The 25,816-nt window shown below is 40.2% G+C and overlaps 1 protein-coding gene across 2 annotated transcripts; it reads right to left on the bottom strand.

The window, feature by feature from the left end:
• Window positions 1-10: 10 nt before the first annotated feature.
• Window positions 11-25,408, bottom strand: NOL11 (nucleolar protein 11). Of its 2 annotated transcripts, none has more exons than XM_030296147.2 (18): window positions 25,145-25,408; window positions 23,075-23,188; window positions 22,889-22,945; window positions 19,651-19,799; window positions 18,223-18,280; window positions 17,778-17,922; window positions 15,377-15,565; window positions 13,618-13,694; window positions 11,004-11,127; window positions 10,322-10,410; window positions 9,678-9,746; window positions 8,762-8,946; window positions 8,484-8,609; window positions 8,107-8,334; window positions 7,592-7,670; window positions 6,854-6,946; window positions 2,530-2,637; window positions 11-2,364 (listed from the first exon to the last, which is right to left on the bottom strand). In XM_030296147.2, the coding sequence occupies exons 1-18, from the start codon at window positions 25,283-25,285 to the stop codon at window positions 2,248-2,250; spliced, it is 2,148 nt and encodes a 715-aa protein (XP_030152007.1). In that variant the 5' UTR covers window positions 25,286-25,408; the 3' UTR covers window positions 11-2,247. The 2 variants fall into 2 exon arrangements, with proteins under 2 accessions (XP_030152007.1, XP_030152008.1); XM_030296148.1 differs by having other exon boundaries at window positions 1,954-2,364; window positions 8,107-8,274; window positions 25,145-25,329.
• Between the last annotated feature and the right edge of the window lie 408 nt (window positions 25,409-25,816).

Consider the following 25,816-nt stretch of genomic DNA (forward strand, 5'->3'; position numbering starts at 1 on the left):
TGGCTCAGTCGGAAGAGCATGTGACTCTTGATCTCAGGGTCGTGAGTTCCAAAAAGTTCTATACATGATCCAGAATGGATTCCACTATAGTTAGTCACCAAATATTCACAAGAAACCTAAAGAGACAAAAGGCAAACAGATGTCTAATTTCAAGTATTAAAGATAATTTGTTAGTCCACATTACCTTGATAAAACATTAAGTTCACAGCAGGAAACTGCTTCCTAAATGGAGAATTTAAGTTTAAAAAACAATTATTTTTCTTTTTATAGATGTAGTATGTAACCAGAAACAAATCTGAGATATAATTTAGGGTTATGAAAAGTAAGTATAAAGGCAAAAGGTACGCTGACTATATGTAAACACAGAGGATTTAGTTTCCAGAAAAATTAACTGCTGCAAACCTCAGAATTTACTCAATAGCTGGACAGATAAGATCCATTATTCAGTAACTTTATTCAGTAACCATCTACTGAACGCTAATTATGTGCCCGTGGTCCCGTGTTTAGTGTGCAGAAAGGATAAGACATAACCCTTGCCTTGAAGGACTCGGCCTACAAGAGTCTACTGTCAATTATACTTCGATAGAAAAAAAGTCTCTACATATCCTTATAAAATCTTTATTTTTAAATTTAGTGACTTAGGTTGTGGGCAACCTAATTTTATAGCATGTAGCATCAGCAAAATTTCCCTAATATTAAATCCACACTATTAAACTTTACAATAAAGACTTTATAAGGACCATATACAGAAACTCTACTACTACGAAAACCTGGATTTTCTATTTCTGCTGAGAAGTACCCTATCACTTTAAGAGCAAAAATTCCTGTTATGTAAAGTGAGCGTGACAATTAACATACGCTGTTACCTTTGTTAAGTCTTTTCTCTCAGGATTAAAAAGAGATTAAGAACAAGGGAGGGGTGGCTGTTTGTTAAATGTCACAGTTGTAACTAAAGTTTACATGGAGTGCCTGACCTAAAACGAAGCCTCTCTCTGATGCAAATTAAGTTAAGCAATCCGAATTCTGTAACTCTGGGCTCTACAATCACATTTGAACTTATATTTATGCACTAGAATTTACAGGAATTGTTTTTCACATATTGAAACTCTTCAAGTTAAAACAGGTTTCAATATGATTTACTCAACAGAGATTTCATTGCTCAGAAATGTTTCAAGTTATTTACAGGGATCTTAATTCATCACCTGAAAGAATGATTTCATTTTTTTTTTTAAAATTTTTCTTTAATGTTTAATTTGGAGAGAGAGAGAGAGGAGGAGGAGCAGAAAGAGAGGCAGGTGCAGAATCCTAAGCAGGCTCCAAGCTCTGAGCTATCCACACAGAGCCCAACGTGGGGCTCGAACTCACAAACTGCGAGATCATGACCTGAGCCAAAGCCGGATGCCCAACAGACTGAGCCACCCAGGCGCCCCGAATGATTTCATTTTTAACAAAGATAAATCCTGAGTTTATCTCCAAGAAACAAAAGCATCCATTTCATCTACATAAAACCCCTCATCTGTCCTAAATCCAAAGAGTTAAAATGGGAAATTCTATGGTCAACTAACCTATAAAGCTATTTTCAGAACAGACTTTTCTACTATTTAGTAATATAAAAACCTAAATTACCTACTCATCACGAAGATGATCTGAGGGACAATAAATAGAGGGAGGTACTGTTCAACCCCTAGGCATATAAAGAAGGTAAGCAGAAGTCGATAAAGGACAGGAGAAAATGGCAGAAGACAGGCACATGCCTGTACAGACCTTTCTGCACCTGCTTATGGGACCGACTTCTTCGGTCCCCCACAAGCACGGATGAGCTAGGACAGCTTCGGACTCTGATAAAACTACATTCTTCTTAGAATCACTGTTTCAGTGGTGATTTTTACTATTATTATTATTTATTTATTATTTATTTTTTTTTACTAAAAGAAGAACTAACCAAAACACATGGTAAGAAATTAGATTTTTATCAATACACAAATAAGTTTACTTAAAATCAGCTCAGTTACATATTTAAAAAAAGTTTCAGAACCTCTCCCCACCAATGTCCATAAACTAAAATAGGTTCACATGAAACCTATGTTCCAACCCAGAAGAATGCAACAGTGATGGTCCAGGTACTAGAGGACTCATTTCTCTGGTCACGGAGACAGTTACAAACAAAACACATCTCTTGCCTGGATGAGCAGGAAGAATTCACATAAAAGAGCTTCATAAAACATCTATGAAGGAGAATCGGTAGTATCAGAAGAGTTCCAGTACTTCGATTGAATATAATTCCCTATTATTCTTTTCTTGATTTAGTTTTTGCAGCTCACGAAAACTTACTTCAATCTTGTTGAGCTCGGAGCAAATGCATATCTAAAGAAAAAAGTTTCAAAGTAACTTTTACCATAACTTCCACACACAAACAAATCCTCCACTATTACTTATAACTATGCCAAGACAAAAATGTTAAGAATAAATTATAATGTAAGTGATACTCGGGTACAAAAGGAATTCAGCATATATCAAATAATCACACACCTGGGATTTCACAAACTTATAAAGACTTAACAGTAGTCTTTTTGCTTCTGGTATCATTACCACAACGGTAAAGTTAGCATCCAGAAGGAGGCATATCCAATCCATAATCTGAGGATAAACAGGAAAAGGAAAGTTAAGATTTTAAATTTAATTTTAGGTTAATTCATTTTAGAAAGTCCAGAATTATATCAAACAGTTATAAGAAAAGTTAGTCTTGTTTACAAAAATCTAAGCATTTAAGTTTAGAAATGGAAGAATTTCTAAACAATATAAAAATGGTCTTCCTTGCTTTACACTTGTTATTTTACAAGTATAACTCAGTCTTTTTCACAGCATTAATCTTTAAAAAGAAAGCCAGAGTGACATTTAATCCAAGGGAGAGTTAGTACATGGTTTTTATTAAAAATTTTTTTGTAATCAGGGCACCTGGCTGGCCTGGTCTGGTCTGTGGAGCATGAGGACTCGACCTCAGGGTTGTGGGTTCGAGCCCCACATTGGATATAGAGATTACTTAAAAATACAATCTTAAAAAAAAATTATTGACAGTTACAAAAAACAACCCACTCATCTCCTACTCTGAAATATACACTATGCCCCAAGAATAGGATGTGGTGTATCAAAGATGAACTACCATGAACTAAAATACAACCACTATACATTTATTAAAGTATTCTACATAGTTTGACACCTTCAGATGGGCTATAGTTAACATGCAATATCACTTGTCATGAAAAAGCATTAAGGAAACTCATCCACCATTTGGGTGGAGAAGGGAAGGTTCATTCCCTATGAAACTCCTTACACCAAAATAAATTTTTTTATATGAATCAAGGAATTAAACACAGAAAAAGAAACCATGAATGTACTAAGAAAGGGTGACTATTTTTATATTCTCTGAGTTGAAAGGGCCTCAAGCATGACCTAGCCATAACGAAGCCAAAAAGGAAAAGCTTAATAATTTTAAAAATTAAAACTTTAAAATAAAATCAGAAACTTATCTATCGCAAAAATTACACTGAAAAAAGTAAAAAGACAAGTGATAGGAAGAAAGTACTTATAATACACTCCATAGAAAAAGACAATTTCCTAATACACAAAGAATTCTTTATAAGCAAAAACGAAAAAGACAGAAAAAGCAATTGAAAACTGGACAAAGAACCCAACCTGGCAGTTCACGAAAGGAAATGTAAACAGACAAGAAAAGATGGTCACAACCCTTCAGAAAGGTACTGGCATTTTGGAAACTAAAAATGCAGGGCATCTGGGTGGCTCAGTCATTAGAGCATAGGACTCTTGATCTCCGAGTTGTGAGTTCAATGCCAGGTGTAGAGATTATTTAATACGGAAAAAAAAGGGGAGGGGGAGAAATTGTTTAAAACAAACAAACATCTAAAAAAAAAAATGCATGTACCCTTTATCCAGTAATTTCACTCCTGGGAATTTACTCCACAGGTGTTCCCTTATAATCATACTAGAATATCTGTGTAGGGGCACCTGGCTGGCTCAGCCAGTAGGGCATGTGACTCTTGATCTTAGGGTTTTGAGTTTGAGCTCCAGATTGGATACAGAAATTACTTAAGAAAAAGAAAGGGGGGGGCGTGCCTGGGTGGGTCAACCAGTTAAGCAGCCGACTCTTGATTCTGGCTCAGGTTATGATCTTAGGGTTTGTGAGTTTCAGCGTCACAGTGGAGCCTGTTTGGGACTCAATCTCTCTGTCTCTCCTATGCTTGCTCACAATCTCTCTCTCTCTCAAAATAAATAAATAAACATTTAAAAAAATAAAAAAAAAAAGAGTATCTGTGTAAAGATGTTCGCTGAAGGTTTACAATAATGAAAAAACTGTAAACAACTTAATGCAAATCAACAGGGGACTGACATAAATTAAGATTCTCCATAAAATGAAATAGTATGCAGCGATTAAAAGGAATGAAGCAGGGAGCGCCTGGCTGGCTCAGTCAGCACAGTATGTAATTCTTGATATCGAGTCTGAGTTTGAGTCTCATGCTGGGTGTAGAGATTACTTAAGAAAGTTTTTAATTGAATTAAAGAAAAAAAAAAAAAAAGAAGAAGAGAAATGAGGCAGATGTTTGGTCCAGAAAATGTCTAAAACTCAGGGCTGAATAAAAAAGCAAATTGCAAATAGCATGCATACTATGACCTAATTTCTGTTAGAAAAACAAGAGGAAGATAAGTTAGGGTATAGAAAGAAAATTCCCAGACATAAAAGAGACTTTTTTAAGTTAACTTAATCTCTTCACCCAACACGGAGCTTGAACTCACAACCCTGAGAATGAGAAATGCACGCTCCACCACCTGAGCCATACAGGTGCCCCAAAAGAAACTCTTAATATTGGTTATCCCTAAGACGGACAAGGGGAGTGGAGAAGCAACCTCTGATAATGTTGGAATTTTTAGCTCCAAAAATTAAGTTCTTAGGGGCACTTGGGTGGCTCAGGTGGTTAAACATCCCACTTTGGCTCAGGTCACGATCTCATGGTTCGTGGGTTTGAGCCCTATGTGGGGCTCTGTGCTGACAGCTCGGAGCCTGGAGCCTGCTTCGGATTCTGGGTCTCCCTCTCTCTCTGCCCCTTCCCCACTTGCGTTCAGTTCAGTTTTTCTCTCTCTCAAAGATAAATAAAAACATTTTAAAAAATTAAAAAAAAATAAAAATTACTTAACAAAATTTTACTAAAAAAAAAAAAAAACGAAAGTAGGGGTGCCTGGGTGGCTCAGTCAGTTGAGCGACCGACTTCGGCTCAGATCATGATCTCACAGTTTGTGAGTTCAAGTCCCGAGTCAGGCTCTATGCTGACAGCTCGGAGCCTGGAACCTGCTTCAGATTCTGTGTCTCCCTCTTTCTCTGCCCCTCTGCCACTCATGCTCTGTCTCAGACATAAATAAACATTAAAAAAAACTTTTTTTTAAATGAAAGTAGTCAAATTAAGTGTTTGAACTGCTTAATTAGGATAACATATTCTTAAACCACAATACTTTTTTTTTTTTTTAAGGAATTTCTATACCCAACATGGGGCTCAAACTCACAACCCTAAGATTGAGAGTTGCATACTCTACGGACTGAGCCAGCCATGCGTTACTAGCAACAATAAACTTTTTAATGTTTTAAACTGCTTCTCAAATAAATACTGTATTTAAAGAGATTCTCTGAAAACATTTTTTTCCATTAATCTTAATTCTCTTATTCTTAAAGAGATTTGGACACTTACACCATCTCCCAAAGAGATAAGGAAATTCTTGAAAAGGGTCGCAATAGCAAGAATTTAAGATGTATTTAAGTTCTTTAGCACAGAATTTTGACCCCAAATTGAGAGATCCTCCCCACCTCTCACTCCAGTGGTTTGTATACAGGGTGAGATAGGAAATTCATACGGACTAGGAGACAAAGAGAAATCAGTTACCGAATTCCAAGTTCTGACACTATTATATATAACATTATTTTGTTCTTACAGACTTTTCCTAGCACCAGATCTAGTTAAAAAGTTAAAAAGATGATCTCACCCCTATGTTTACTGTGGCATTATTTACAATAGCCAAATTATAAAAGCAGTGTAAGTGTCCATCGATATATAAATGGATAAAGAAGATGTGGGGAAGGTGTGTGTGTGTGTGTGTGTGTGTGTGTGTATAATGGAATATCACTCAGCATTAAAAATGAATGAAATCAAGGGGCACCTGGGTGGCTCGGTCAGTTGACTATCTGACTCTTGATCTCAGCTCAGGTCATGATGTCACGGCTTGTGAGATCAAGCCCTGCATCCGGCTCTGTGCTGACAGTGCGGAGCCGCCTTGGGATATTCTCTCTCTGTGTCTCTCTCTCTCTCTCTCTCTCTCTCTCTCTCTCTCTCTCCACCTCTACCCCACTTGCTGCTGCTGCCCCACTCATAAATAAATAAACATTAAAAAAAAAATACCCGGAAAGTTGCTATTTGCAATAACACGGATGGAGCTGGAGTGTATTATGCCAAGTGCAATCAGTCAGAGAAAGACAAATACCACATGATTTCACTCATATGCGGAATTTACAACACAAGTGAACAAAGAAAAAAAGAGACAAACCAAAAAAACAGACTCTTACTGTAGAGTACAGACTGTTGGTTACTAGAGTGGAGATGGGTGGGGAGAATGGGGGAAATAGGTGAAGGGGAAATAATGAGAGTTCACTAATTATGATGAGCACTCAGTAATGCCTAGAACTGTTCAATCGCTATACTGTGCACGTGCAATTGATATAATACTGTATGTTAGCTCTACTGGAATTAAAATAAAACTAAAAAGCTAAAAAAATTTTTAAAAAAGATGATCTTACTTGGTTCAAGGTTGGAGGGTGCAGTCCAGGAAGAGTCATAGTAGCATTTTCACTACACTTCAGATAAAGGAAATACAAATACTGGAGAAATAGCTGGGTAGGAAGAAAAAGGACAATTTATCACTTTGATAGAAAAATTTTCTCTCTCTATAAAGCTAACAAAGAGACTGAAGAATTTTAAGAAGCTACTGAATTTAATTATACAGCAGACAAATATGCTAGACATCTGGGGACATAAAAAGAATAAAACACAGTCTTTGCTATCAATGGGGAGTTCATCTGGTTGGGGAGGGGTAGCTGGGAAGCTTATCCTGTTTGTAAACAATAAGCAGAAAAGAGAGAATCCATCTCTGGGCGATTCTTTTTAGTTTCTACTTTTTTTTTTTTTTTTTTTTTTAATATTTGTTTGTTTAAAAGTAAGCTCTACGTCCAACACGGGCTCAAACTCACAACCCTAAGATCAAGTGTCATATGCTCCACTGAGAGCGAGCCGGCCAGGCACCTGTTTTTAATGCAGATGGATCAACTTGGCCTTCAGGCTTGGCACCAAGCATGCCAAGATCTGCCCACCAAAAATCACTCGTCTCCTTGGCACAGTTTTTCACCGTGGGGGCTGGGAAACCTCTTATTCACATGAAGGAGACTTCATTGATCACCTTTCAAATGCCCTAAAGTCGGTCAGTTGAGCAGTGAAATGTATAGAATATAAAATTCCATAGGATGTCTACAAACACTTACAGTGACGTGTTGTGCTGGGATGTCTTTCAAGTGCGGCAGAAGAAACATTTCGCTATAAGCTGAATGAAGAATTGCATTTCTACTCAGGACTAAAGGAAAACCTTGTTTCAACAAATGAAGGCTTTTCTACCGGAATTATGAGTAACTCCCTGCCTCAATGAGATCTTTTCTAAATTTATATGCAAGTTTCACTTTTCTGAAAGAGCTCGATCACTGAACTTTCTACTCATCACGACAGGTCACCTGGAATACTTCACTCATCTAACTGGTATTTATTCAGAAGACTAATTTTTAGAATTGATAGAGCTTCTGCTTTCATACGCCTTCTTAAAACAGGTTTAAGTAAGTTATTTGAATCTAGCACTGAATGTATTCCACATTCAGGCAGAAACTGAAAAAAAAACTGAAGAAAACAAAAAGCAGCTGAAATGATCTACTTATTCCCGGGTTACTGCCTGGCACTCGCCTGTATCTGTGGAAAGAGACAATACGGGGGAGAGGGTTTCAAAGGATACAGCAGTGCCGCTCTCTTCGGTACCACAGGGCACGAGGTGGTCTCCTCGGCTGCGTCCTGAGGCTTTTGGTTTAACTTCCGATCACAGCTATCACAGTTTTGTTCGTCAGCATTGAAACCGTTTTGAAGAATTTCCGTTTGCTCGTCCATTTTCTCTTGCACAGGATCACTACAGTCAGAAACTGATTCCATATTGATTTCTGTTTCTTGAAGACTGTCATCACTAATGCTATCATGTTAATTGAAAGTGAGAAATTAATTCATTGCTGCATGAACTAGAAAAATGTTCATTCTGTAAGCATCTGAAGTTTTAGAAATCAAGGACTGTAAGAGAGTAAAGATGCAGTGGAGAAAAAGGACCATCAGCTTCTAACTTACCTCAAGAAAAGTTTTAAGCAAGCGCAGGTGATCGATTCAGGAATGTCGGGGAACTGCTGTAGACACAGCTGTAACATCTGCACATCTGTCTTTTCCAAGGCCGCCTCCATCAGGCCGGGGCACAAGCTGAGACAAAACACCATGAACCACTTTTGTATAGCAAGAAAGATCTCAACTGCAAATAACGTATAAGCTTTTTCAGAGTATGAATACTAGAACTGTAAAAAACAAGGTCAAAAGAGTTACAGACACAAAGCGTGGTACACAGAAACACTTACCTGTAAGAAAGCACGTGTGTCTGGATAAGTTGCATCAGAGAGTTCCGGGGGTAAAATGATGGCTCTGTTGTATGTCGTCCCAGAAGTTCTAATACTATGTCCCCAACAATAGTATGAAAGTCAGGTGTCCGCTTCACAGCCAAAAATTTACATAGTTCTACTTCAATGTCTTTTTCTGAATCTTTCTGAAAGGGTGGGAAGTAACAGACTTCAGTCTAGTACAGGAAACAAACGTCACTCTGAAGTCAAAAGTTCCTAGCTCAACATCTTCTCAAATCACTCAACAACATTCATGCATTCCTGTGAAACTGGGAGTTGATACGATATGCTACACAAAGACCAAACCAAAACAGAAATTAATTCCAGGGTTTAGAGATCAAATTCTTTAAAAGGCAAAGTGACAAGTGTATTCAACGCAAAGGTGAAAGAGATCCTGATGAGGCCACCTCCCTCTCACAAAATGGTCAGTAAGAGTCAAATAAGCCAAAGTATTAGGTAGCTCTGACAACCTGAAGACACTATACATATGTTAGCTGCAGATATTAAACCATGATCAGAAAAATTAGAATGGAAAGCAGATGGGATTTCTTTTACCACTTCGGTTGATTTTTCATATTTCTTTTTTTTTTTAATTATTTTAATGTTTATTTTTGAGAGAGAGACAGAGAGAGAGAGAGAGAGAGAGAGAGAGAGAGAGAGAGAGACAAAGAGACGGAGCGCAAGCAGGGGAGGGACAGAAAGAGACAGGAAAACACAGAATCTGAAACAGGCTCCAGGCTCCGAGCCGTCAGCACAGAACCCGACGCGGGGCTCGAACTCACAAACGGTGAGATCATGACCTGAGCCAAAGTCGGACGCTTACCCGACTGAGTCACCCAGGTGCCTCGATTTTTCATATTTCTAATATTTTATTTACCTTTATTGTTGATAAAAGTTGTTCGAATGCTGGAGGCGGCACATTCACTTCAATTTTCCTTCTCCTTAACTGTAATTAAGTAAATTGATTAGGATCTCAAAACAATGCAAAAGATCCAACATGTATTTAGAAGAATATAAAATGTCCTAAAGACACTAGAATTGCACCCTTAATGCTCTCATCACAAGCTTTTCAAAATATTATAGCTTCGTTATAGTGAAGAGTGGGTTTATTTAGAGTAATTTAAATACCTTTAAGGTTTTTGTTTTTTAAACACACACACAAAACTCGCTATACTCAACAAGGTATTATTACTAATTGCAAACTGTCCATTTTCACACTTGTGTCTTAGACACACACACACGCCCATAAAAATTAACTACTAAACTACACCTGACATTTTGGATAAAGGCTGTCAGGTCACTGGGTTCACGATTCAAATTGCCGTCATGAAGATCAAAGCCATAAGAGTTGTACAGATGTGAATTATTAAAACAATCCCACCTTTTTTTTTTTCCTCTCTTTTTTTTAAATATTTGCACTAACATTTTTGGAGAACTTTTTTTTTCTTTTTTTAAGATCTTATTTTTAAGTAATCTCTACCCACCCTGCACTAACATTTCTATTTCAACTACCAAACTTACAATTCTCTTCGACTGCTCTGAGTTCTGGGATCCAAATCCATATCCTCGAGATGTTTCCCAGTTTACAAAATGAGGCACAGTGTGAGTGCCTAAGAAAACACAAAGCATACAATTTCTGAAAATTTTTGACCTATTGGTGTTTAGCCAAATGACAACCATTCATGCACAATTCAAGAGATGCTTTAAAGACCATCGAATTCTACAGATAACCCCACATCAGTAAGTCACAATACCGTAAAAGGGTATGTGCCCAGCAACATTAAGCCAACAGATGAGATCACTGGGAAACACGAGAGGATAAAGCAGTTAGTGATTTTGCCTGGGGGACTCTTCCAATGCCCCTAAAGTCAGAACACTGGTGTTCAAAACAGTGTAGCTCTTCAGCCTACACCAGTACCTGCAGTATAGACTGCTCCCAAGGTAGATACCTGGGTCAAGGAAATTTCAATGAACAGTGGCAAATTTCAACATCAAAAACAGGCTCTGTAAACTGATGGCTGTAGAAATCTACATCACACTGGAAGTTAATAAAATGGTTTACATTAATAAGAAAAAAACAGAAGTTCCTGGGGTACCTGGCTGGCTCAGTTGGTACAGCATGCGACTCTTGATCTTGGGGTCATGAGTTCGAGACCCACATTAGGCACAGAGGTTACTTTAAAAAAAAGGGGTGGCCTCCTACCTGGATCTTGACTATGCTTGAGTTTTCCAAGAGCACCTGCTAATGAAGATACTTCACACTTGTATGGAATCACAGTAAGAAATTTTCCATGTAGCATAAATAAATTTTCCCCAAAATACCAGAGCTACAAAAAATGTTACAGAAAATATAAGCAATTTTTTTCTAAGATCTGAATCACACTTATAACAATAACTTAGTGTTAAGTAATCTTAACATAACAAAAAACAACAGGATAAAGTTAAACAACTTTCCAGAATAACCTCACATGTACAACTTATTAACTGGGTAGGCTTACACAGCTCTTATTTCTACCCACGACTGAATGAAGCACAATTTAATGTTTATTTATTTTTGAGAGAGAAAGAGAAAGACAAGCACAAACAGGGAAGGGGCAGAGAGAGAGGGAGACACAGGATCTGAAGCAGGCACCAGACTCTGAACTGTCAGCGCAGAGCCTGATGTGGGGCTTGAACTCATGAACCACGAGATCATGACCTGAGCCAAAGTTGGGCACTTAACCGACTGAGCCACCCAGGCGCCCCTGAATGAAGCATAATTTAAAGGATACTCTCAACTCTTAAAAATCTGATCACTGTATGCATTTAAAATAATTATTTAAAAATAGTATTGCCACTATTCTAAAGCTATTAATGTAATGACTACCAAGGCTACTTAACAGGGCACTCAGTTAATGATGTGCTAGATGAAAAAAGCAGATGGGAATGCAAGCTGGTGCAGCCACTCCGGAAAACAGTATGGAGGTTCCTCAAAAAACTAAAAACAGAACTACCCTACGACCCAGCAATTGCGCTACTAGGTATTTATCCGAGGGATACAGGTATGCTGCTTCAGAGGGGCACATGCACCCCAATGTTTATAGCAGCGCTATCGACAACAGCCAAAGTATGGAAAGAGCCCAAATGTCCATCGATGGATGAATGGGCAAAGAAGATGTGGTGTATATATACAATGGGAGTATTACTCGGCAATCAAAAAGAATGAAATCTTGCCATTTGCAACTCTGTGGACAGAACTAGAGAGTATTATGCTAAGCAAAATTAGAGAAAGAAATCTCCTGTGACTTCACTCATATGAGGACTTTAAGAGACAAAACAGATGAACATAGGGGAAGGGAAACAAAAATAATATAAAAACAGGGAGGGAGACAAAACAGAAAAGACTCATAAATATGGAGAACAAATTGAGGGTTAATGGAGGGGTTCTGGGAGGGAGGATGGGCTAAATGGGTAAGGGGCACTAAGGAATCTACTCCTGAAATCACTGTTGCACTATATGCTAATTTGGATGTAAATTGTAAAATAAAATTAAAATTAAAAAAAAAAAAGAAAAAAGCAGAATTTAACATTGTTTCTATCTTAGGATTCCAATTATTAAAATAGTATAAATAAGATCTATGAACAAAAAGCTTAAAGAAACATGGAAATCATATGTTACAGAACTGTGAATGGTTAACTCTGTTGTAAGTATAAATTACAATTTTTTAAAATGTTTATTCATTTTTGTGAGAGAGAGAGAGGGGGTATGAAAAGGGGAGAAGCAAAGAGAGAGGGGAACAGAAGATGTGAAACAGGCTCCACGCTGAGAGCAGCAAGCCTGATGAATTCATGAACCGTGAGATCATGACCTGGGCCAAAGTCAGATGCCCAACTAAACCACCCAGGCACCCCTATAAATTAGAATTATATTGTATGCTGAGAAATTTAGTCTCTTTATCCTCTAATTACAATTATCAGTAAAGCTGTATTACCTTTATTTGCATTTTATTCACATTCACTAAACCACCAATATTCACTGAGCACCTCTGCTAGACACTGAAGATAAAATAGGTAACAAAATAGACAAGGACCCCCGGCCTCAGGAAGTTTAGTTTGGTTGGTCTAAATTTTAATTCTTTAATAATTCTTGTGTAACTCCATGAGAACGTTTAACATATATCTAAAAGACTAATTTGTTAGAAAAGTAACAGCCCTGGCACATGGTTCAAAATACAGAGGCAGGGGTGCCTGGCTGGCTGAGTCGGTAGAGCATGTGACTCCTGCTTGGTCTCAAAGCCGTGAGTTCAAGCCCCACACCGGATACAGAAAATACTTAAAAAATAAAAACAAAATATAAAAAACAATACAAAAGTAAAAAGGTCAAACCAAAGAGCAGCTAAAAACAGAAGTTGTTTTATTTACTAATTATTCTCCCTTGATCTAAAATTACCCCAAATTTAGTGTTTTGAAAGTAACAAACATAAAAGAAAATTCAAATAACCAAACAAGTATACTCTTGCAGATAAAAAAATATTTCTCAATTTATTTTAATCGAAAATTGCCAAATAGGGACGCCTGGGTGGTTCAGTCAGTTGAACCATGAATCAGCTCGAGTCATGAATCCAGGGTCTTGGGACTGATCTCCACGCTCAACATGGAGCCTACTTAAGATTCTCTCTCTCACTCTCCCTCTGCCCCCGGCTCACGTGGGCTCACACACACTTTCTCTCAAAACAAAAACTGCCAAATTATTTAGATCGGAAGTCTCTTCCTTTACAGTGTATTTATCATGCACAAAAGTACTAAATTTGAAAAAAGAGTCAAGGACAAAAACTTACTTGACCGCTGGTCCCCTGTGGTAACTCTCTGGAAGTCTGTAGTGTTTGAAATTTCGTGTTCCATATGGAAAGGCATTCTGTAAAATAAGACATACAAATTCAGACGTCGTGCCACATGTAAATACGTGATGCTGAGGGCAGGGGGAAGTGGGGAGACTGGGGAGAGTTACAGTTAAACACACAAGTCTTGCTTCATTCAGTATAAAAAGAAGTCACAAAGACAGTGAGTACCACAGAAATTCAAGGAAATGAGATCTCATGACAAGTGGACATGTGTGAGGGCAGGGGGCATATGGGAGATCTATGTATCTTCCCCTCAATTTTGCTGTGAACCTTAAACTGTTCTAATAAAAGAAAGCTAATAATACTAACAGTAATAATAATGACAAATGTTAATATGGAAAGGGCTCTTTGATCTCTCAGGTAAGTGAATAAACAAGGTACACAACAGCATGTATGGTATGCTACCATTCATGGAAAAAGAAGAGGAAAAAAACTAAGCAGTAGTATTTGCTTGCATACATATAAAAACCCTCTGGAAAGAGACGATGGAAGCTCTAACGGTGGTTACCAGGTTTCGGGGGGTAGAGCAGAACCAGAAAGAGGGATGATGGTGGGGGAGAGGAACAGCACAGGGTGGTAAAGTGGCGGGGCGCCAGGACTTGAGAAAAGTAAGGTCCGTGACTGAAGAGGCAATCTGCTTGGGCTGAATCCCCGCTCTACTGAATCCTCTAACACTTGTTTCCTGGTCTGTAAAACAGGAGTGCAGGAGTGCTATTAGTAACTACCTTCTCTCCTGGCATTGTTGGAAGATTAAATAATGCAAAGCGATAACACAAGTAAAATGCCTGGCCCAGGATAGCTACGCTGTATCTAGTAGCTTCTATCTCAATAAGCAGGAGAAACAAAGAACCACCGATGAGCACAGGCAGATGAGAGCACAGGCAGATGACGCGTACAGTCAATAGGAAGCCTGGACTGAATAAATCAAAGGGTTTTTGCTCTGCAACTGGGAAAGGAGACCGGAAAAGGTGGGTGGGGTCTAGACTGTAAGAGACCTGAATACCAAACAAAAGACTCTTGAGTTTTATAGTGTTGCCTAAGAGATCCCAATCTAGCACTGGTCAGGAACAAATGTGTTCTTCGTGATAGACTACAATTCTGTGTTGTGTGGAGGGGTGTTTGGGGGCTAGGGGAGGTGCAAATGAGAATCATGCTCTGAAGTCACAGATGGAAAAGCATTCTAGTAGACCCTGAATTTCAAGTCATCCAGGTCGTGTGGACTTCCATTCTGCTGAAATGCCACCAGGCTATGAATTCAATTCTCTACTGTAAGGCTTACCAATGATCAAACGCCCATGGGCTGGTACAGATATTTGCAGTTTTTATTTCTTTAAGACATTAGTCACGAGCAAGGTAATGATATAAGGAAATGTTTTTTAAAAAGATGGGGCATCTGGCTGTCTCAGGAAAGTATGTGACCCTTAATCTCGGGGTCGCTGAGTTTCAGCCCCACGTGGGGCATAGAGATGACCAAAAAAATAAATAAATAAATAACCCGGGGGGAAGAAAAAGATTAACTAATGTTGAGATAAAATCAAAGACCTATTCAAGAAGAGTTAGGAAGCTACAAAAATAATTTGAGTACGATGATAAAGAAAATGAATGGGTGGTAATAAATACAAAAGAAAAAGAAGAAAAAGAGGCACACGTTGAGGGAAAAACCCAAAGGACTTCTTAATTGATCACATCCAGTCACCCTTGGAAGCTGGCAGCGGCGGTCCTAGGACTGCTACGTGATCCTGATCCAGGACGGTGAGTGCAACACCACTTCGAGCATTACCGGCCACCACAGTCTTGAGCAATAGCGATCTGACTACCCTCTGATTTTCGTCTGGGTCCCTCGGATGTATTGGTATCGAGGTTTCATATACACACCCATCAGAGCCTGTTGGGAACAAGCATTTGTTGCTCATTATCAGTTAAAGGACAGTTCTAGATCTTTCAGAGCTAAAGGTACCAGGTTATTTGTAAGTTGGACCAATTTGATAGAAGATATAATCAGAAAAATAAAGTTAACAATCACACTGCTCTTTGCTTTCCCTTAAAGAACGCACTGCGCTACAAACCTAAAATTGAGCTGGGTGTGGAGCCTGCTTACGATTCTTTCTCTCTCCCCCCTGCCCTTCCCCTGCTCACTTGCTCTCAAAAAAAAAAAAAAAAAAAAAAATCGTCACAACAGGTAAGAATTACAAACTGTAGATACTAGTACGAACTTAAAATATGAGAAGGAACTGTCAGGAATACAGACAATCTAGTCACCAAGAGGATGTATCTCACATTTAAGATTAATTAGCATTCGGGTCTGCACATGACATTGTTTGTTACTCCATCACCCTGAAAACTGTATGAAGTTGCCGTTTTTTGTATCTCAATTGAAGTTGGGCAATTTCACGTGGTTCTAGCTGAATAACACAAAGATTTTAGGGCTCTTTGGTTCAGATTCCCTTATTTCTATGTTCATGCATTAACTCACAAGCTTTCATTTAATCGTAAGTATATCTGGGGTGCCTAGCTGGCTCAGTCAGTAGAGCATGCGACTTTTTTTTTTTTTTTTTTTTTTTTAATGTTTGAGAGAGAGAGAAAGAGAGCACATGCAGGAAGGGGCAGAGAGAGGGGGACAAAGGATCCAAAGCGGGCTCTGTGCTGATAGCAGAAAACCCAAAGTGAGACTCAAAGTCACAAACTAGGAGATCATGACCCGAGCTAGCATCAGACACTTAACCAACTGAGCCACCCAGGTGCCCAAGCATGCAACTCCTAGTCTCAGGGTTGTGAGTTCAAGCCTCATGTTGGGCATGGAGCCTACTTAACAAAACAAAACAGAACAAAACCAGTAAGTATATAAGTGAAACCATAAGAAAACCAGTCCTTCTTGAGCAAAGGCATTAAGTGCATTCCAAAGATCTTCTAGATACGATAGGAATCTTTTTCTTAATAGCCATTGCAAACATTTGCACATTAAAAAACTTCACAGGTTTTTAATTGTGATAATAGGAAAATGCTGCTTTTGTTTCTTTCTCCCTTTTCTCAAAACAACTTCAAGAGGAGCCATAAAGAGCAGGAGGATGAGAATCCCACACAGGCACTCTTCTTTCTCCTAGTCACATAAAATTGGATTATACTTTAGACCATTACATACAGCTAAACTCCAAGGCATTAACAAATCTATAAAATGCTGGCCGGCAGAGGCCACGAATGCTTTGTTAGTCTCCTTTAACCCATCTGCCTCCACCACTGTTCAAAGAAGGGCAAACTATACCTTAAGGCTAAAAAAGAGGACTACCGGAGCCACTCAGTACCAACCTTAGGGGCGCCTGAGTGGCTCAGTCTGCTGAGCGTCTGGCTTCAGCTCAGGTCATGATCTTGCGGTTCGTGGGTTGGAGCCCCACAACAGGCTCGCTGCGGACAGTCTGTCAGTGCAGAGCCTGCTTTGGATCCTGTCCCCCTCTCTCTGCCCCTGCCCTGCCTGCACTCTCCCAAAAATAAATATTAAAAAAACAAAACAAAAATACCCTCTTAATTTATGGGTCACTATTTACAATATCAAACAACCTGACTTTATCACGATAGTGATTTTTCCTTCTTTATTGGTATTATATTATTATTATTTATTGCTTATGATAAATTTTAAGATATAAAAGGTACCTGCCGATGGGGCGCCTGGGTGGCTCGGTCGGTTAAGCTTCCGACTTTGGCTCAGGTCACGAAATCATGGTTCATGAGTACAAGCCCCATGTCAGACTCTGTGCTGCCAGCTCAGAGCCTGGAGCCTGATTCAGATTCTGTGTCTCCCTCTCTCTCTGCCCCTCCCCTGCTCATGCTCTGTCTCTCTCTCAGAAATGAATAAACATTAAAAAAATTAAAATAATAAAGAAATAAATAAAAAATAAAAGGTACCTGCTGAGAAATACTGACTTAATGCATGACCACACATGACAAAGTGCAAAAAGTGAGGGCATAAATGCTTGTAAGGAAGCACGTGAAGGGAAGTGTTACAACAGACAACTGCAAAAACCTAAGACTCAAACTCCAAAAAACCACCATCCTGTGATATCCCTTTATTTACAATCTCTGAAAGTTCAAAGAAAAATACTTACTTAATGACATCAGAGAGATGAATTTCCGATCCACAGATGCAGTAAAATTCTGTATGACAGATTTTTCTTCTTGTCCATGGAAGAGTGTGTATTTGCTTAAGGTGCGAGAGCTAAATGTTTGTATGTAAGCAAAGTGATTTCCATGCTGCACACAAAAAAAAGGGTTATTTTATTTAAAAATATTTCCATTTCAACCAACTGTACCTAAATGTTAAAGCCAACTGTCACTCTAATTACTTCAACGAGTGCTTAAAAACCTCTTATCCATTTAAACGTATTCGAAAATGTATTTCCTTGTAACTAATAGGTTTTTGAGCATTTAAAAATACACACACACACACACACACACCTGAGAGAAATACTAATGCCCGATTTTAGTTTTAAAAATAATATAGGTGAATTTGAAATGTCACAAAACAGGCCAGGAATTAGAGCAGTCACTTACTTTTTCAGTAATAAAGATTAAGACAGGATGCCTAAATACCATGAAAACCTTTGTCCACCTAAAAAACAGAAAAATTATAAAACATCAAATCACCAGCTGAGAGAAACCCATCAAACTAAATTTAAGAGGATACCTTATCTTCAATATTTTTTAGAGCCAGAGAGACATCAGAGAACATTTGATTCGGTGTTTCAAGATACATATACGACAGGGAATCAGTAGGCATTTCTCTGTCAAATGCATCTCTGGATTAAATGCAAGTTCCCGGAGCTTTGAAAGACAATGTGAGGGGCGCCTGGGTGGCTCAGTCGGTTAAGCGTCCGACTTCAACTCAGGTCACGATCTCGCGGTCCGTGAGTTCAAGCCCCGAGTCGGGCTCTGGGCTGATGGCTCAGAGCCTGGAGCCTGCTTCTGATTCTGTGTCTCCCTCTCTCTCTGCCCCTCCCCCATTCATGCTCTGTCTCTCTCTGTCCCAAAAAAATAAATAAACGTTAAAAAAAAATTTAACAAAAAAAAAAGGAAGACAATGTGAATTGTAAAGCTCCAAAGGGGTGGCTGTGGGACATTGTGCAGTGTTATTAACCTCATCTGACTCACCTCCTCTCCCTTTTCAGTCACTTTTGGGACCATGCTCTAAGGAAAACATGAGGCGCTCATGTGCCTTCCTCGAGCCACAGAAGGACAGTGGGCCGGGGGTTGGGGGGGGGGCGGGCGGTGACGGGCTTCTAGGCAAGGCCACACACAGCCAGACTCTGGCAAAGTGGCCATTAGAACCCAGGTCCTCCACCTACGTCCCTTTTCCGAGGGATTTCCTCCCTTTCCTCCACACATTAGGAGCATTCAAAAGGGCAGTCCAAGATACACATGGTCACTGTCCACACTGTTCACTCAGTACAAGCCTTCACCTTGACTTTCAGGAACTTAGCTTGCATCAAGTAGACCTGGACAGGGAGCAAGTTCACTAAACAGGAAATGTGATAAAATAATGGGGACTGGAGGGAATTTCCTTCTATCATTTGAGTGAGTCATTTTTCCAGTTTTATTCCAGAATTTGGGACAGCAGGGGGCTCAAAGCACTATCATGATTTTACTAACAACAAACTACTTTTGCTCAGGGGTAAGGGTTCCAACCTTGGCAGTCAGGGCAATAGGACAGAAAACAGAGATTTTGGTCTCCTGGAGTTACCCACTTCATCTTCAAATAATTGACTATCCAGTTCTCTGTCATTAGAACAGGATTCGTATGTCCCTGCAGTTTCCTCAATCGCCTAACACTCTGAAGGCTTCTGGAGGATGCTAATTTGGCCAACGGCACATACATGGTTTTTAATTAAGGTTTGTTATGTTTATAACCAAGGCAAAGAATGTCAAAAAACATGCAGAGTCCATTATTTTGGTAAAAATTCACTTACAAGTATTGGAACTTACTTAATCACTTCATCATCAGAGAGAACAGTTTCAATTTTCTGCTGGGGCTCTGCAAGCAAGGCCTCTAAACCACGAACAGCACCTTCCTTGAATAGCACTAAGGGTTCTGTCCCTTGTATTGAATGTATCCTATAGATCTCAGCTGACAACTTGAAAAACATAAAAATGCATTAATTTTTATTCTAAAACAATTGTCACCTAATAAAATAAGGATGTTTATAGAAAGCTTATTTTTAAGAACTGATTTGTTTTCATTTTGATTCAGCTTTGTATGGTTCCAAAGTCAAATGCACAACATAAATATACATAGAAGCCTTTTCTTTATAAAGTTTATTTATTTACTTATTTATTTAGAGTGCAAGCAATAGGTTTAAGGGCAGAGAGGGAGGGAGAGAGAGCATCCCAAGCAGGCTCCACACTGTCAGCATAGAGCCTGACTCGGGGCGCGATCTCACCAACTGCAAAATCATGACCTGCGTGGAAATGAAGAGTAGGATGCTCAACCGACTGAACCACCCAGGCACCCCCACACAGAAGCCTTTTACTCCTATTCTGTGTACTCGGTCCCCTGCTCTCCCCCTTAAGTATTTTTTTGCATTTCTATGCATTTTGGGTTTATCCTTTCATTGTGAGTACTGGAGGTTAGGTACAACCTAGCTTTCCAAAAACTGAAGGTGGAAGAGGTATAAATAAAGCCACTAATTAGATTTAAGCAGTTGTGGTGCAAGACAAAGACTGATGCCATAATTACAACTACAGCCTACAAACCCAAGAAAATAAGTTAACCCCACTGTAAAAATCAAGATCATGTTACCGCAGGGTAAATGAAAAGACAGGGGCCGAGAGACAACATAGTTAGCTAGCCAGAAGTTTCAAGGTTCCAGGTGATAAATGCGATTATATCTGAACCAGCTCCATTATAAGCCACGTCTACAATTTGCCAATTAGGGGCTCCTAAGTGGCTCAGTTGGTTACTCCTCCAACTTTGGCCCAGGTCCTGATCTCACAGTTCCGTAATTTCAAGCCCCTCGTCGGGCTCTGTGCTGACAGCTCAGAGCCTGGAGCCTGCTTCAGATTCTGTGTCTCCCTCTCTCTGCACCCCCTCCACTCACATTGTCTCTCTCTCAAAAATAATAAACATTTTAAAAATGTTTAAAATTTGCCAATTATACTTAGAATTAGACATCTTTGTTTATTTATTCATAGCACACGCAGAGTGGGGGGAGGGGGGCAGAGAAAGGGGGAGAGGGACTGAGAGAATCTTAAGCAGGCTCCACACGCAGCACGGAGCACGATGCTGGACTGGATCCCATGACCGTGAGATCATGGGAAGCTCAGTCGATTGAGCCACCCAGGCACCCTTAGAGTTAGACATCTAGAACCGGAAGGAGCTTTGGGGGCGCCTGGGTTGGCTCAGTCAGTTAGGTGTCCAACTCTTGATTTCGGCTCAGGTCATGATCTCATGGTTCATGAGACTGAGCCCTGTGTTGGGCTCTGCAACAGTGTGAAGCCTGCTTGGGACTCTCTCTCTGCCCTGTCCCCACTAGCGCTCTCCACTAAAATAAATAAAAAGTAAAAAGTAAAAATAAATAAATAAATAGATAGATAGATAAATAGATGGATAGAAAGAACTGGAAGGAACTTTCAAGGTTACCCTAATTTGAGACTCTCAATTTGTAAGAAAAAGTTAATTAACATACTTTAGGTCATCACTAGAAAATGCACAGTTCCTCATGGTTATTTTTACTGCATTCTGAGCCACTCTTAAAATACATAATGCAGGGACGCCTGGGTGGCTCAGTCAGTTAAGCGCCCAGCTCTTGATTTCAGCTCAGGTCATGATCTCACAGTTTGTGAGTTCAAGCCCTGCATCGGGCTCTGCGCTGATAGTGGAGCCTGCTTGGGATTCTCTCTCTCTGTATGTATGTAAATATATATATATATATATATATATATATATATATATAGGCACATGGGTGGCTCGGTCAGTTGAGTGTCCAACTTCAGCTCAGGTCATGCTCTCACAGTTCGTGGGTTTAAGCCCCGTGTGGGGCTCTGTGCTGACAGCTCAGAGCCTGGTGTCTGCTTTGGATTCTGTGTCTCCCTCTCTCTCTGTCCCTTCCCCTCTCTCTCTCTCTCTCTCTCTCTCTCTCTCTCTCTCAAAAATAAACATTGAAAAAACAATACATTATGTATGTATGTGTATATATATATACATATATACACACACACACACATACACACACACACACACACACACACACACATATACATATATATTTCATCAAAGTAGCAGGACGTGTTCTACTTATTTTAAGAAAGGGCATGGTAAGTTCTCACAAGAGACATACCATAAACACCTGAACTCGTGGAAATTAACTGTAAACTTATTCAAGAATTATTTAAAAAAAATTTTTTTTAAATTATTTATTCTTGAGAGAGAGAGAAAGAGCAAGCGAGCAGTGGAGAGGCAGAGAGAGAGGGAGACACAGAATCCGAAGCAGGCTCCAGGCTCTGAGCTGGACAGCACAGAGCCCGACACGGGGCTTGAAGTCACGAATCATGAGATCATGACCTGAGCAGAAGTTGGGACACTTAACTGGCTGAGCCACCCAGGTGCCCCAGGAATTATTTAAATTCTTAATCTCATGGAATAAAAAAGTTTATATTTTCTAACATTAACTCATGAACTAAGATGTGTTACCAAGATACACTATAAGATAATTAGAATGAAAGCTAATGTAACCTTTATGCTCACTTTCACAGATGCATGAAGAGAAACGATCTACTACATTAAAAACGTTAGAAAATTCCAGGACACCTGGGTGGCTCAGCGGGTTGAGTGTCTGACTTCAGCTCAGATCTGATCTGGCGGCTTGAGTTCAAGCCCCACATCGGGCTTGCTGCTGTCAGTGCAGAGCCCATTTCCTATCCTCTGTCCTCCTCTCTCTACCCCTCCCTCCCTCCCTCTCAAAAGTAAATGAACATTTGGGGCATCTAGGTGGCCCAGTAGGTGGGTGTCCAACTGTTAATCTCTGCTCCCATCACGATCTCACAGGGAGTTCGAGACTCACATCGGGCTCTGCACTGATGGTGTGCAGCCTGCCTGGGATCCTCTCTTTCCTTCTCTCTCCCCGTCATCTGCTTGTGCTCTGTCTCTCTCTTTCTCTCTCAAAATCAATACATAAACTTTAAAAACAAACATTTTTTTTTAAAAAGTCAGAAAATTCAGACTTACTGTGGCTTTAAATACTTTATCCAGGTTTACATCTTCAGTATTCCATATTCTCAAAACCTTAAATCAAAACATACAAGTTAAGAAAGCATTCCAGTTTTCATTTATACATAACAGTTTTCATTTACACAGTTAATAAATCAACACTTGTGCTGTATATATTATTATATAAATAGTTTTAAAACTCACCTTATTGTCATGTACAACAATAAACTCTCCAGTTTGAAAGTTGCACACAGCTGGACACGTTATAATTTGGCCTTGTTTCACTGACCAGCTCCCCAAGGGTTTCTGATCAGAAACCTAGTAAAATTAACATACAATATTCAAAAGGTCAATTTCAGATATTATAAGCAATTAAATTTACAATCAAAACAAAGGAATAAATCATTAACATAATAGCATTTAACAAACTTCCTAAATTAAAAAAGTAAGTAGGGGCGCCTGGGTGGCGCAGTCGGTTAAGCGTCCGACTTCAGCCAGGTCACGATCTCGCGGTCCGGGAGTTCGAGCCCCGCGTCAGGCTCTGGGCTGATGGCTCGGAGCCTGGAGCCTGTTTCCGATTCTGTGTCTCCCTCTCTCTCTGCCCCTCCCCCGTTCATGCTCTGTCTCTCTCTGTCCCAAAAATAAATAAACGTTGAAAAAAAAAAAAAAAAAAAAAGTAAGTAGTCACAAAAGACAGTGTCGGATTCCACTTAAGACAGAAAGTAGAATGGTGGTTTTCAGGGGCTGGGAGAATAGAGATTTATTGTTTAATGGTGGAGTTTCAGTTTTGTAAGATGAAAAGAGTTTGGGAGGTGGAAGGGGGTGATGACTGCACAACAACGTAAATGTACTAAATACCCTGAGCTGTATGATCAAAAAATGGTTAAGATCTAAGTTTTTTTTTTTAAGTAGGCTCCATGCCCAGCATGGAGCCCAACGTGGGGCTTGAACTCACAACCCGGAGATCAAGACCTGAGCTGAGTGAGATCAAGAGTCAGACGCTTAACCAACTGAGCCACCCAGGCATCCCGAGATGAATTTTATGTGTATTTTACTACAATTAAAAAACATAAACAATTTTCAAAAAGTAATTTAAATGAAAATATGACTAAGTTCCTAAAATGAAAATGTAAATAAACAACACTATTTAGGGAACAGTACATTTAAAAAATGGATTCCACTGTGCCTTTGAACAGAGGCATGGGAAACTGAGTAGGGACAGTCCCGATCATGTCAGTTCCAATCAGCCACTGTATTCCTATGCAGGAACTACAAAATTTTAAGTCCACTAGACAGCCAAGGTAAAAACCAACAGTGTCATCAGAGGAGTCAAGGGGCACCTGGGTGGCTCAGTCAGTTAAGCTTCTGACTCTTGATTTTGGGTCAGGTTGTGATGTCATGGTTCGTGAGTTCGAACCCAATATTCGGCTCTGTGCTGGACAGCAGGCAGCCTCCTTGGGATTCTGTCTCCCTCTCTCTCTCTGCCCCTCACCCGCTTGTTCTCTCTCTCTCTTAAAATAAATAAAAATAAACTTAAAAAAAAAAAAGGAATGTTGGGAACCTGTTCCCCAGCTAGCTTCTTAAAGACACGTGAAACTATGTTCAGCAGCCCAAATAAAACAATTACTTTCTATGAGACCACTAAAAGCACAACTTATTAGAACGTGTGGTGAGCCAAGAGCGAGGATGAAAAGGGGGTGGGACGTATAGAGCCTGTCCAGGACTCAACTCCAGGATTTACAACATGGGAGTTGGCAAGAAACGGCTCACTCGGAATCAAAATTCCATCAAGCTACCAAGGAAACAAACAAACAACCAAACAAACAATAAAACAATCCACACATCTCTTTTCCCCAAAGAGAGGGAAGAAGGGTATGGACACAAACACTGTTCCCATGCTGCCAATCACGCTCTCCCGCCCAATCTCTGTTCAACCTTCTGCGGGCAGCTGGGGTGACAGAAATCCCAGGAGGGGATGTTAAGGCCCTGTCGGAGAGATGCGAAGCGAAAGCACAGGTTTTCTTTTCGTTTCTGAGTCTAGCCCACGTGCACTTAGACGCTCCGCCACTTGCAACTCCGAAATATGCCTCTCTCTCCAGGAAAACAGCCGAATCCTATTCTAGACCTCACTCAGCGTCCCGGAGGGGCCAAGCCAGCTCTCCAACAAGCTGCTCGGCGATCTCTTTCTGAAGCCGTGAGAAACCTGCGGCTCTAGCTCAGTGAACGGAAAGGGGCAAGACCTCAGCGGGGGCTCTCCGATCACATCGCCCTCACCTTATAGAGGATGACGGTCCTGCCGCCGTGCGTCACTAGAAACTGGTCTGTTTTGTCGCTCTGCTCCACACCTAGGAGTCCGTTAGGCCCGGCACCCAAGGGTACCGTAGACAACGTGAATTCCTCCTCCAGGGCTGCCATTTTGGGCAAACCTACCGACGGCCGCGCATCCCTCCCGGCAGGCTTTGCGCTTTCTATCGCGAGAACTAGGATCGCAGCTGGACAGGCGCTCGCCAAATAACAAACCTGTTTGCTGAGCCTGCGACCTCTGCCGGGCGTGGCGGGCGTGCAGGGCTGTGGGCGCCGCCGGGTGGGCGGAGCCTGGACTTTCCTCCTAGACTCCGCCTCCCAGCCACGCCCCGTCAGCGTCCCGGATGTACTCTGCGTGACGGGGATGGGCAGGCTGGGGAAAGCTTACGTTGCGTACAGCTGCCCAAGGTGCAGCGCCTTCTGCTAAGGTTTTGAGAGTCTGAAGGGTGGGCGTGGCAGGTGACCGAACAGAAATAAGCTCATTTTTGTTTTGGTTGTGGGTTTGTTTTTGTTTTGTTTTGTTTTGTTTTTACTCTACGTGAACTCTCTGGGAATTCTTTACCAAGGCCTCAAGGAACAGTGTGCTAGAGAAATTTACCTCTTTAAATAAACTCGATAAAGTGCTGTACCTAAGTGAGATGC

Source organism: Lynx canadensis, chromosome E1, assembly GCF_007474595.2.
Source record: "Lynx canadensis isolate LIC74 chromosome E1, mLynCan4.pri.v2, whole genome shotgun sequence".
NCBI classification, from domain to species: Eukaryota; Metazoa; Chordata; class Mammalia; order Carnivora; family Felidae; genus Lynx; species Lynx canadensis.